Here is a 13845-nt window from a genome sequence, read left to right on the forward strand (position 1 = left end):
ACAGACGCATCCTTGTTCTAAAATAACACCCTAATTCATGACCATCTTAAATCTGGAGGACACAGACTAGAAGTCCTGACGCTTGGGACGAAGACACTAACGATGCGCTGCAAGACGTCTCCAGATGTATTTGGGAGAGATAGTGCAAGACTTGCTAGCACCTGGACTCTTGGCCTCCGCGCACGAATGCGCGCGCACACACACACACACACACCCACACACACGCACACACACACACACACACACACACACACACACACACACACACACACACGCACTAACCATTTTGACTTGGGTCACTTCGTCAATAAAAGCATCGCCTAAGAGAACATTTTTTTTCCAGAACCTTCAGAGAGAAACAGCCTTGGGCACATGGAAGCCTAAGAACTACCACAAATCTTCAAATCGTAAATTAAAATGAAATGAAATCAACATTTCAATCAATTATAGCTTCATTTTTCTGACTTCAGACTGGCAAACAAGAGGTCAAGTACAAGTGAGAGGTATAAATCTCTAATTCGACCACATGTGCAGCAGTGATTCGGAGAGCGGCTGCAACATTCAGCCTGCTGTGCTGCACAGTTTTGACACCTAGTGGTCAAAAGCAGAAACATCCATGTCACTTGAGTGACTCTTAAAAGCTATCATTTAGAGCACATTTGACATGACCTCATGCTGTCATGTGACACCGTCTGTTGGCAGGAGACATTCCAGCTGCTCTGATATCCTCAAACCTTCCACTGAGGTCAGAAATGAGTGGCTGCTGAAAATCTGATGCACACGAGACTCCACAGAGCAGCTCAACAGCACGTCAAGTAAAATCATCTGACACAAAGAAATGGAAAGTACACAGCATGAATGAAGACTCACCTGAAAGTGCAGTATGATGGTCCAGATTAATCCCAGGGTCAGTTTGGGGTTCCCATCGGTGATGTCATCGTTCCTGATATTCACAAGTTTGACCTGATGACCAGGAACATCTGATTAATATCTTTTGAAATGTGCTGTAATCCCCTTTATTGTGGCATCTATCTGGTGTATTAATCAGGTGAGTAGTATAAACCTATACTGTCCCATTTCTGGAGCACCACAAGGTGGCGCAACAGTCACGCAGTTATGTGAAGGAAGCATGTTGGTGTCCTGCAGAGTTCTGACACAACTGTGGCCCAATACAGCTGAGATGTGGGAGCTCTTCCTCCTCCTCTTCCTCCACAGCTGAAGTTCAAACTGTTTTTGATAAATAACAAGGATGTCCGGACGCGTGTGCGGGATGCAGCATATACTGCTTTGCATGCATCTGTGACTCCTTTGTCTCACATCTTACATCACATCTGGCTGTGGCGGGGGAGGGGAGGCCAATCAAAGCTCTTTGAAAACCTCTGATGGGATTTGAAGTCGGTGCTCCTGAAATGCTGCTGTTACTATTTTTGTCACATTAACTGTAATAATCTATTCAGGGAGAAAAAGCCAGGAGTCCAGTGGATGGGAGTCTGACGTCCCCTGCTGGTACCTGCACTCCCACGTGTTTGTCCGTGTGCTTCAGGAGGAAAACATCTGTTTTAATAGACTCCAACAGGCGAGACCTCTACCAGTCATGTGATTCAGCTGTAACCTGTGACGTGATGCTTAGACTTGGTGCTGCGAAGAGTGCAGACGTCTAATGTGGAATTTTCAGCACCATAATATCACGAATGGCAGCAGAACTGTGGCTTACGAGTTCGGTCACTGTTTGATTGCTTTTGCCTGACTGACAGAGGATGTTTGGGGCTGATGCCAACGCTCGGGAGTGAGAACATTCTGATATCTATGTATCCTTTTTCTTAATTTCTAACATGTGGTGATGACACACTTGTAATGAGGGCAGGACCATATCACATTACAATCAACTTTATCATCCTGAAAGAGGCAGAGTTGAGCACTGACAGTAGCATGGCCTCACATATCGGAGCAACTACAGCTTCAGCCATACTGGATTGTCAACGCTCATTTAGGTTCTTCAAAGTTCTAAAATCAACAATCAGCCAATGCTCTTTGTGTAATGATCGAGACCCGAGAGGAAAGATAAGTCAGGACATGTAACAGGTCATTTGTGTCGGTAGGATGGACCAACATCGTCAGATCTTCCGTTCCAAGATGGTTTCCAGCAGTTTCACCTCAAAAACAAAAACAAACAGAGCTTCATGTTCTTGGAAATTGACTTTGATTCTTACCTGCCGTCTCTTTAAATAATCCAGTGCTATTTGTACATTCTGGAGTCTGTGGAAGCGCATCCTCCCTCTCTCCCGAGGCTGTGGACATAAAGAGGAGACGTATGTGGTCATCAGCTTCTCCTCAGCGTGTGCGAACAGACTAGTGAACGTTTGGTAGCATCTACGACGCAGGACGTGCTTCCAGGGTCTTACCCTCTGATCTGGTCTGGTGAAGACATTAAAAAAAATCACACACAAAAGACTCAACAATAGCAGCCAATTCGAGCTGTCCAATCAGAATCTGTGCATCCTGTTCACATACAGAACATTTTCCACCATTTCCTTCTGTACAAACATGCTCTTGATATGTGATGACAAACAGCGTGCCCCCCCCAGGTCCCCATCCACGCAGCCAGAGGTGATGACACGGGTGTATTCAGTTTCCTGTTCTGCAAAACACTAAATCTTGAAAATTTTACAAGAATGTAGTTTTGTTCAAGCAACTGTCCCATTTCTTGCAGCAAATGCACATGGACATTCAGAGGCCACAGCATGAGGCAATGAGATGGAAAATGTGACGAAGCCAGGATGCAGCAGCAGTGGCGGCGGCGGCGGCGGCGGCAGCAAAGGCCTTGTGCTGCGTTCAGCCGTCCGTCAGCTGACAATCGTACCATTCTGCTGATCTCACTAGCCAAGCAGCACCATTTACAGCATCATTCAGTGAATCTCATTCGCTTATGAGGTCATCTTGAGATTCAAAGTAGCAGAATACAAAAAGCAGACGATGGAAAATGTCCTCACCTCCATGAAATTTCAGAGAGAAGTGAAATGTTTATAAAGACCCAGGCTGCACGGCTTCCTCGAAAAAGCTACACATCACCGAAGAAGTGTGTTGCCTTTCAAGTACTCACTAATAGGAGTCCAGCTCACAAGGACATTTTTCCCCTCCTGCATGAATTCCTTGTAACCCCAGAATGCAGGAGGAGCCAGCCACATGTGCTTAGCTTGAAGCTGATGGAGACTGACGGCTAACGCCGGCTAAACTAGCTACGCGTGGCTGGCTCTTTCTGCATTCTGGAGTCACAAAGTTGTGACACAACTACGAAACAAACGTCTTTGTGAGCTCCCAACAGCTGCTTGTGAGCACTTCTTAGGAGAAACGCACTGTTTTGATGAGGTATCCCTTTGTTTGATTCTTTAATGCCTTTGGGGGGTCGACGTGCCAAAAGAGAGATAAAGCAAGATGTTGCCTGGGTCTTCAGATCATGGGCTCATTCCTCTACATCATCAACATAATCTGGTTGAATAATTTGCAGATCAGAAAACTTCATTAATATCATCGATTACAAATGTTGTGAAAGGAGGGCATGATGAGTGTGTGGAGAAGCTAGAATATCTACAGGACTACAGTCAGACAAGGTCTACAGCGGGATTGCTTCTCCACTCCTGTTAACTGCTCACAGCACGCGCTGACGTTAGTTTGTTACAAGGGGGTGGGAGTCAGTCCACACGTACCCCCTTATCATCATCATCCACCGTGTCTCCATGCTGCTCAACCGCACATGCGTCTGTCCCACTCACCAACCGCAATGTCTTCAGAAAATCTCGCTCCCTTCGCTTATCACCGAAAAGGCAACACATGGGGAAGAAAGGAAGACATGGACACAGACAGCAGCCAAATCAAACAGAATCAGACAATGGACGGACCGAGGGGGCCAGAACAGAAGAGGGAGGAGGCAGAGGGGGACAGAATGGAAACTGGATGGCTAAGACAATGAGAGTTAGTCACACTGGTGGGGGGGCTCCCAAATACATGTGAGGCACATCGCACCATGAGAGTATTACGTGGCTCTGGACAGACTAAATCAGTACATCGGTACTATCATGGATGGCGTGTTCACTGAGGAAGGAAACACTGCGTGAGAACATGCAGCAGCACCTCAGGACTCCCTGGCTCTGATTGAGGTTTACAGCTACAGGTTCAAACTTCCTGTATTCTCTGCCTGCAAACAACTGCAAATAAAGAATTCCCAGATGTACACAGAAAAACTCTATGAGCTGCTTCACACTGGCCTTCTCCCAACTCATTCAAATACTACTTTAAATACATGCATCCCCCTGCTCTCCGGAGAAATACTGCTGGTGACAATAATCAATCTCCTTGTTGTGAAAGTCAAAGACCAATGAGACACTGATGCTGTAGCTGAACTCGTTCAGCAGAGACTCACGAGACTAGCTAACGTTACCATTCATGATACTGCAGTAAAAGCTCCCGGGCTGGTCTGCGGAGTAGTATTATTAGAGTAGTTTTACACTGTCCAGCCACATGGGCTCTGTTCCTCCTGCACTCTGCTTGTGATGTAACGAAACTCTCCATCCATGTGGCCTCCATGAGACACTTCATGCTTTCAGTTCATGTCACTTATTGTGAAGGCAGCTTTTGGCCATTAGTGAGTTAAAAAAAAAAGAAGCTGGTTAAGAAGTTAAACTTTATTCCTCCATGTTAATTATGAGAAATTACCAGAAGCAGAGATCGTTATCCCACCAGCTAGCGTTAGGCTCGCTACCCAGTCGGGCGAAATTACTGCCTGACTCGATCAGAAACAAAACCCAGCCACACAGTGTTTGATATGACGAAAATAAACAGGATCTTTGGCCACTTCTGTCGGGCAACACAAGGTGTGAACATAATACTTCTACTGACAAAGAAGACTTCTCAGGGAACAGCTGCTAATTTACACATCCAGCTGGTCAGACACAATAGCATCTAATTATTTCTGCCTTCATGGTGAGTGCATGTCCCAATCTCACGCTTCTGGCTGGGAAGGGAATATTTGCTCTACAGCTGCTACATAGTCACTGTCTATTCGCTGTGATTATTATCTGTTGGAAACGGTGTGTTGTTCTCTGACGATGCTGCTAGCTACATCCCAAATTATACCTTCACATTACTGAGGGAAAAAAGTTGAGTTGGAGCCAGGCAGCTAAACGTGAGCTATGCAGCTCCCCGAAGTCAAACCTGCACAAGAGTTACATTAAAAATAACCCCAATCAACCTAAGAAGGAGCTCAAACGTCAACTCACCAGTGTGTCTCCAGACAAGACCTCCAGCAGCGAGATCAGGTTATGTCCATCTCTCAGGTCTTCGTACAGGTCATTTATATGCTTCCGTACCTGTGGACACAGGACACAAATCTCCATGTGAGCAGATGATCAACACATTTATTATCATTATGGTTATGACACAACTGCTGGGTGACAGTTACAACGTAGAACGACTGCTTTGTGTTTTGATATGCAGTCTCAGAGGCTTCATTTATCGCTGCTGTTACACTTCACTCTGACACAGACGTAACAGAAATATCACAATATCTGCACACGGAAACTTTGACCCACACATACAATTATCTTGAAATCATTTTTATTTTTCATAACAATCCCAGATATGAGCACAACGTGACCCCCAGAGCATCTGGAGTCTTCCACCGTGGTTTTATGGAACCTCTGAGGTGTTCAGGGACGCCTGGGGCCTCCTCTTCCTCAGTTTCCATCCCGCAGCTGCGGCGTACTGCTGCCCTCCACTGGTTCCCCGCAGCTCTCCATTTACAAGCTGACGCCACGCATGGGGGCGAGAGGCAAGGGCACAATTAACTGTAGTATTATTTTCAATTAATAATTTACTTTGCCAGCCCCAATCATTTATATACTATATTTTGTTCAGGCTTTATGAATCTGATGCCTCCAACACTTCTTCTTTAACATTTTACATGTGGATGCACTTTGTCATCTGGTAACTGATGAACACCATTCAGCTGTAAAAGATTTCAGCTAAATCATCTCTCCTGTGTTGTCTCACTATGACAGGCCCCGCCCCCAGGAGTGCTGGGGAGGGGCCGGACGCTACCCTGCTGACCCCGGGGGTCACTAACAGGTCACATCACAGCTGTTGAAATGTGAGGGTGATGCTAGGATGGGTCAGCTGGCAGGATCCAGGAGAGTCTGGCTGGTTTTACACCAATATTAGAGACTACCGTACACGCAGCTCCAGGCTAAGCTAGCGGCTCAAAGTGTCCCTCTCTCAGTTGCAGAAATCCAATATCAGAGTGTCAACAGTTTAGAGCAACGCATCACAACCCTTCACCCTGTCAGACTTTATCAGCCCTCTGGCTTCAAATACTGATATTCTTATTCAAACAGTTGCGTTTGGACTCTCTCAGCTAAGACTGCATTTACTTGTTGTTTTATTTTGATTATCAAATAATGTGGACCAAAAAAACAGAGGTTAAACATCTAATTCCTGGTCTTTTGCCTTTTTACGCGTGATGCATAAAAGAGGATGAGATGATAATTGCATGAAAGCACTTCCATGGGCAGCTGTGGCGGTCCTACAGTCTGTGACTCCCACCTGTGACATTCATCAGCATCATGAACGTTAGCAAAGTCTGGAGCTGAAGCGCGTGACAGCTCCGGTCCAGGTCTCGGGTCCAGGTCTCTCTACCTGTCCTGATCATAACGTAGCTCACCTTAACACAAATGAAGGGTTCATGCACCAACATTCATGTCTTTGAATGTGAGGTGTAGAGGGCAGGACATCAATCAGTCAATCAATCAAATTTTATTCAAAAAGCCAAACACAGCCAGAGAGGATTTATGTACAGAGAAACCTCATCTGTCCACAAAAAAAAAAAAAAAAATGTAATGGGAGAAAAAGCGACTAATAAAGAGACCGTCTCCTGCAGGTAACGATGAGAGCAGCCTCAAACCAAGGCTCCACGTCTTCCAGGATTCTAACAGGAACCAAAACCAAAGCACCTGTTTCATTCACAGCCTGTCACGCGCGTATCTGACCTGAGTGTAGCAGACCAGTGTGAGCCGCCTGCGGCGACATCGCCCTCACACCCGTCTACAGTCAGTGAGGCACTTCAGCCGGACCCAAAACAGCTCTAGAGCAAAGCCTTTTCCTTCCAGCGGGCCGCCTCTCCTTCTTGTCCTAAATAAGGCCCCTCTGAAGTCAGCCGCTGCCCGCTGACCTGCTTTCACACAGGGCTTTCAGCACTGTAATCCCAGATAGCAGCCACAGCTGCGGAGCCAAAATAGACCTGCACCCTGGTGTTATTGGGTCAACCAGGCCCACATTACTCAGCACTTGGGATTTCTCGTGGGCCGCATGTGAGGCCAGCTCCCAAAACCACGACTCACTCTGTTGTACTGTTGTTGTTATCGAACCTTCAACCGGCTCAAACGAAGAAAGACACATTTGGTCTTGTTTCATCCGCCTAGACGGGTCTGCTTTCACTCGTCTGCTGGGAGACCGGGACAGGAGAGGTTGCTGCCGTGGTGAAATGCAGCGTCACTTAAGCCACAACCCGACTTGAGGAGGGCGGGCATCAACGCCTGCAGCTCAAACTCAAGCGTGAAATGTACCATCAACATGATCCTCCACTTCCCGCTCCTCTGCACGCTCCAATTCCATCACCAGGACCTCAGAGGACCACACCATCTCACAGCAAAACTCCTGATAAACAATTAACAATTGATTGTTTCCAGTATGAGAGTCCTAAAGTGATGTCATCACCACGGCGCCACCTTCTCTCTCCCATTCTGCTGGTTGTTGTGAGTCTATCTGGATTTCCTCTTGCAACAGTAATACTGTATCATACTAATAATAAAATCCACAAGTGAAGATCTGCATGTTGCGTCATGTCTCGACAGGTGTGGTCTATACTGGATCATGTGTGCAGGTGTGTATCCGTTCAGCCTCGGCAGCTGAGACGGAAAAACTAAATCTGGATCTCACTGCAGAGACCCTCACCTGACCTTCAGGACCGGCTTCTGTCACGATTGGAAGATCATGGTCACAGAAAAGAAACCACGCCTCAGCTGGGAGAAGAAAGCAGCTCCCACCAGTCATGTGACAGCGACCAGTGTGAACGAGGGCCGGAAGCTTTCAACCCACAGCAGCTTCTCCTCCTCCACCCACACATCCTGCTCTCCTCGCTCTGGAGCCGCTACCTTCTATTTCTAATTCCAGCTCTTTCAGTCACAGCACGGACGTGATTTCTATGTCATGCTCGTACATTTAGGGACACCGTTTGTGGGATGGGTTACAGCTTCGTATTATTTCATTGCTTATGTTGCATTTCATGCTATCTGGGAGGCAACCGATTGGCTGGAGGATGCCCACCCCACAGGTCACATGGTATCAACTACTGCATTTGTATCAGCCGGTACCTTCCAGTGTCATAAAAATGTACTTTTCTATTTATGCTCTGAAAGAAACACACCATCAATTTGGAAAGCTCCTATTGTCCATCTAGAACAGGGATTCCCAAAGTGTGGTGTGTGTACCCCTGGGGGTGCGCGAGCTGCTAATAGGAGTTGGTCAGATAAAAAAGTGATGGCGGGTTGGAGTGTTTTTAAGTGGGATTTCCTCACACAATAAAGACATGTAGATAAAAAAATCTTCTTTGTAAAGTTGGAAATCAGAAGCTGACATATTAATTAATAACTAAATGCAGGCTATTCATTAAGTGTAGAACAAGTTATCTTCTACACACTGCATGCAGCATTGTTGCGTTTTTTCTCTCCCAAAGGTGTGGGGGATCGGGGGGGTGTCAACCCTGTTGGGATATAGAGGGAGGTAAAAGTTTGGGAACCGCTGGCCTAGAAGCTAGAGACCCTCCTCTAGTGAGCTGAGACCCACAAAAGTTAGCTTAGCACAATGAATGGTAGTGGGTGGGAAGTGTTAGCACAGCTCAGCCAAAGCACGACATACACTTTTCTCCATCTTTGCCAACTGGGGTTGCACATTTCATTAATTATGAATTGACAGTCAGAAATTACAAGACATCTTCATTTTCGAGACGGACACAAAATCAGAACTATTTTCCTGAATATGACAGCGACTGCTGCTAAAACCGGGTGACTCTGAGGAGGAGGACAAGGAGGACAATGAGAACGAGGAGGACAAGGAGGATGAGGAGGACCAGGAGGACTACTCCTGATAAACCAAGATGGAGATCTTCATCTACTTGAACCAGAATAGACAGAAGAGGAACTGCAGGCTTGGGAACCTGAGTGGGAGTACGCGAACACTTCCCACCCACTACCATTTATTGAGCTAAGCTAACACTTCCCACCCACTACCATTTATTGAGCTAAGCTAACACTTCCCACCCACTACCATTTATTGAGCTAAGCTAACACTTCCCACCCACTACCATTCATTCAGCTAAGCTAACACTTCCCACCCACTACCATTCATTGAGCTAAGCTAACACTTCCCACCCACTGCCATTCATTGAGCTAAGCTAACACTTCCCACCCACTGCCATTTATTGAGCTAAGCTAACACTTCCCACCCACTACCATTCATTGAGCTAAGCTAACACTTCCCACCCACTACCATTCATTGAGCTAAGCTAACACTTCCCACCCACTACCATTCATTGAGCTAAGCTAACACTTCCCACCCACTACCATTCATTGAGCTAAGCTAACACTTCCCACCCACTACCATTCATTGAGCTAAGCTAACACTTCCCACCCACTGTCATTTATTGAGCTAAGCTAACACTTCCCACCCACTGTCATTTATTGAGCTAAGCTAACACTTCCCACCCACTGTCATTTATTGAGCTAAGCTAACACTTCCCACCCACTAACATTTATTGAGCTAAGCTGACACTTCCCACCCACTACCATTCATTGAGCTAAGCTAACACTTCCCAACCACTACCATTTATTGAGCTAAGCTAACTAGCATGGGTCTCAGCTCCCTGGAGCAGCAGAGAGGACAGACAGGACTCTGTCTTCTTGTCCTGTTCAGGCGATGATGGACATGAGTGTAACCCACAAAGCTGCTGTGTTCCTTTCAATGATAGTGAGGTAAATGAATGAGTGTCACTGTACAAGTTTCTGACTCAAGACATAACGATTAATGTGACAGCGATCCATTATTATGACATGATAACGCTTGATTTCCAGGTGGAGAATCATTTGGCAGGGTGAGTCGGACGAGGCGTGCCAGCGCCGGCCCGACTTCCTCTGTGCTCCATTAAATACCACAGATACATTAAACGCCACAGTGAGCGTTCAAATTCCTGAGTCAACAAAACACAACCTGTTACTGCAGCGGCGCACAAGTCCTGCTTAATGACTCGACAACATCTGTGTGTGTGTGTGCCTGTCTGGGGGGGCTGCTTGTTAACTGTTACTGTTGCCATCATCTCTCCAACGCACTGTTTATATGAAAGGAAATTCATTTGCTGATCCTTGAAGTCTTTAAGTGAAACTTTCCTGTTCTCACAAATTAGCGAGTTAAGCTCATGGAAAGGTTTTTCCCTCCTGCGTGACTTCCATCTTTAACTCCAGGAAGATCCAATCATTTCTGTTAGCTTGTAGCTACTGGTGACTGACGGCGAACAGCAAAATGACGACCACGTTACAAACTCTCCAGTGCCAAATTGTCTCAGAATTCAGAAACGAGACCCACTTGTTCACGGAAGCACTGGACCAGACGTGTTCTAGTTAGCTAGTTTGCGGTTACTGAGATGACCTGGATTATAGCGGATGATGATTTGATAGTTTGTTACTGTTGTTGGCCGTCAGTCTCCTTAGCTATTAGCTCCATTAGCTTCAATGTTGCTGGCTCTTTCTGCATTCTGGACCCGCAAAGAAGGAATACAGGAAGAAAAGAGTATCTTGGTGAGCTCAAGACTTCTACTAGTGAGTACTGGAAAGGTAAAATGAAAAATACACAAAGACTGATTGGTTGTTACCTTCATCAGATGCTGGTTTATCCATTTTGTAAATGTCTTCTTCTGTACTCTGTCTCTTTCATCTGAGGAAGATAAAAGAAAAACGTCAGTTTCTTGTCGCCACACTGCAGAGGCATCAGGCCCCTCAGATGTGTTTCGTCACACAGATTTCTCCCAACCGCACCCTGCTTTGCTGCGATCGGCTGCATTTGGTAACTGAACGGAGAAGAATCACATTCAAACTACACCCTGCTTGGTTTCAAATAAAAAGGGACTGATTTTTGCTTTCAACAGTACTAAAAATACAACACATACTTCTCAAAAATGACAACAGGATCAGAATACACCCTGAAATGGCAAGTAAGACAGAAAGGTGTGCACATCACCTAAGATGCTGTAGAAACTTTAATTTTTACCAGAGTGACATTTTGAGTAGAGTTGTACAGTTAATTGGAACTTAATTGGAATCACAACATGGCCAGCAGCAAAGCTGAAATCACAGGAGGGTGTGATTCTTGTTGAAGGACAATTATCAAAACACAACTGTGTGGAACAACAGGGACGTCCAGGCTCCGCATCCTTTTCTACAGACCGAAGAAAAGTCCTTTGCATAAACAAATCACAATTTTAACATTTCAAGGGATTTTTCAATGAAAGTGAAAAGAATGTTGCAGTCGTAAGATCTGCTTCACTTCTGCTTTGTTGCTAAATCCTCTCTTCCTGTCGCTCACACTCAGTTTGTTTAGGTTTGTCTTCTATTTAAAGTTTCGGGGAAACTGAAATATACCACACATCCCAGCGGAGGAAAAGATTCACCAAAGACCAGAACTGCATCACTCTCTGCCACTGACCACATGTTTTTTGTTTCCCATCTCCATAGCAACCTGATTTCCAGCAGCCAGTGAGTGATTCATGGACATACAGGAGGATGCAATTAAACAGAAAGCGGAAACAGATTTTATCCCGGCATGTAAGCGAACAAGGAAAAAGAAAAGAAATCCAGATTTTATGTTTTTATTTTGAACTTCTGTTCCTCGCTGTGTTTTTCCAACCAGAGAGCAGGAATCAAGCCACGTCTATGACTCATCTCCCTGCTTACAGCGTGCCAGTCCCAAACCTCCAGTAGTCAACACGCGCGCACACACACACACACACACACAAGCGCGCGCACACACACACACACACACACACACACACACACGGGAAGCGAGCAGTTACATTAGAGCTGTACCTTTCTACGGCGTGACGTTCCACCTGCCAACACCGTGGATGATAGTCAGCTGACCTTTGACCACAACACCAGCATAGAAGAACCTCCATTCAGGTAATTAAATAAGGTTTGCCGGAGGAGACGTTACCACTAATAGTCGGGAGCAAGCACAGACACGACTAAACGATACCAACTAGAAGAGGCGGATACTGACCCATGCAACACATCAGAGTTACCAGGTGAGCTCTGAGCTCCCTCTCACGCAGGTACTTCATCCTCTTTACAAGCTGCTGACGGCCGTCCAGAGGATCCAGGATCAGGTAGATGGATGTGGAGGAGCGACTGAGGCAGCACGAACAGGCTCCCTCCTCTTCCCTACCCGCCTGCAGCCTCTAGGGCAGCCGCGACTCTTTTCCTCTCCACGCACTCAGGACGAGTCCTGTCAGGTTTTCCATAGCTTCTCACTATTTTCAGATCGGGTTCAGTGTTTATTCAACAGCTTCACTCAAAGCCACAGAAGAAATGAGTCCTTCTGCTTAAAGAAAAAAGGAAAAGTCCCAAGTCAACGTGTTCAGGGGCGGTTTCAGCTGTCTTTGGCAGGACTCACTTTTCTAGTGACAGAACAGCTCGTGATCGAATAAGTCTTAACCAGTGATTATCGTGTAGCTGTCAAGATGCACAACATGTTTTACTACAGCAGAAATGACTCGGGACAAACTCGCGCTTCATGGACGCTGCTCAGAGGAATCGTTGAGCTTCCACTGTTTACAGGTGCTGAGCCGCGTCCGTCAGCTGAGAAAACCCTGGAAACTGAGGGGATCGGTCCTACTAGGGCTGCAAGCAACAATCCCTTACCACTGATCGACCTCAAGGAACTGATTCATGAGTTAGTTGATGAAATGCTAAGACAGCGATGGTGATCAGGTGATGCCTTCACTGGCTTTGAAATGAACAGAAAGAGCAGATGCATTTAAGTTTTTAAGCCCAAACAATTTTTGTTACTTTTGCTGTGGAAAAATGACTGAAAAAAAATTATCAAAATAGTTGCTGCTCAAAAATCACTCAGCCGATTGCTAAATTAAGTAATCGTCGGCCAGCGTACCGCAGACTTTGGCAGCTTAGAGAAGGAAACGAAAACATCAGATATAGTTAATAGATTTAAAAAATGTATTTATGAATACGATTAACAAATATAAAATGTGATATAAAAGATATATGAATTGTGTTCGGGAGGTATAAACTTTTTTGTCCTTTTATTTTCTTTCATTTTTATTCTTCAGTGGCTGCTGTCATCAAAATACCACATATTTATTAAGAACGTGATTATTAAAAATGATTACGCCACAATCCAAGGCTTCAGTCGGCACATCTCAGTCACGGTTGTTCTGGTTTTTAACTGCTGCAGAAGTTGCGATGTATTATAGCTCATTTATCAGATTTATTGTCAACTTAAGGTGCACTTGGTGTTTTTAAGTTGAAGACGAGCAAAATAAACAAAATATAGGAATGAAATGAATAAAATGGGTCTCACTTCAGGAGGAAGCACCTCCCTCTGCTCTCTCTGCAGATTCGTACATTTAGATCATCTAAAAATAGTGAACATGCAAAAGCTTCAGAGAATTGGAAACTGGGTTGATCTGACAATGACTGCCTCTTCACATCCAGATCAAGACTTCTCAGGCCTGAG

General features: G+C 45.6%; 1 protein-coding gene across 9 annotated transcripts in view; it reads right to left on the reverse strand.

Annotated features, from left to right (window-relative positions):
* Positions 1 to 13845, reverse strand: part of LOC147247999 (microtubule-actin cross-linking factor 1-like) — a 98033-nt gene that overhangs the window by 67562 nt on the left and 16626 nt on the right. For all 9 annotated transcript variants that reach the window (XM_086181182.1, XM_086181184.1, XM_086181181.1 and 6 more), the window contains exons 5-8: positions 10970 to 11031; positions 5274 to 5363; positions 2211 to 2288; positions 871 to 963 (exon numbers count right to left, since the gene is read on the reverse strand). In XM_086181182.1, coding sequence (XP_086037308.1) covers positions 871 to 963; positions 2211 to 2288; positions 5274 to 5363; positions 10970 to 11031 — 323 coding nt within the window. The remainder of the gene's footprint in view (positions 1 to 870; positions 964 to 2210; positions 2289 to 5273; positions 5364 to 10969; positions 11032 to 13845) is intronic.

The sequence above is a fragment of the Aulostomus chinensis genome, chromosome 16, assembly GCF_037954235.1.
Source record: "Aulostomus chinensis isolate RoL2024-O1b breed Wild chromosome 16, RoL_Achi_v1.0, whole genome shotgun sequence".
Taxonomy (NCBI): Eukaryota; Metazoa; Chordata; class Actinopteri; order Syngnathiformes; family Aulostomidae; genus Aulostomus; species Aulostomus chinensis.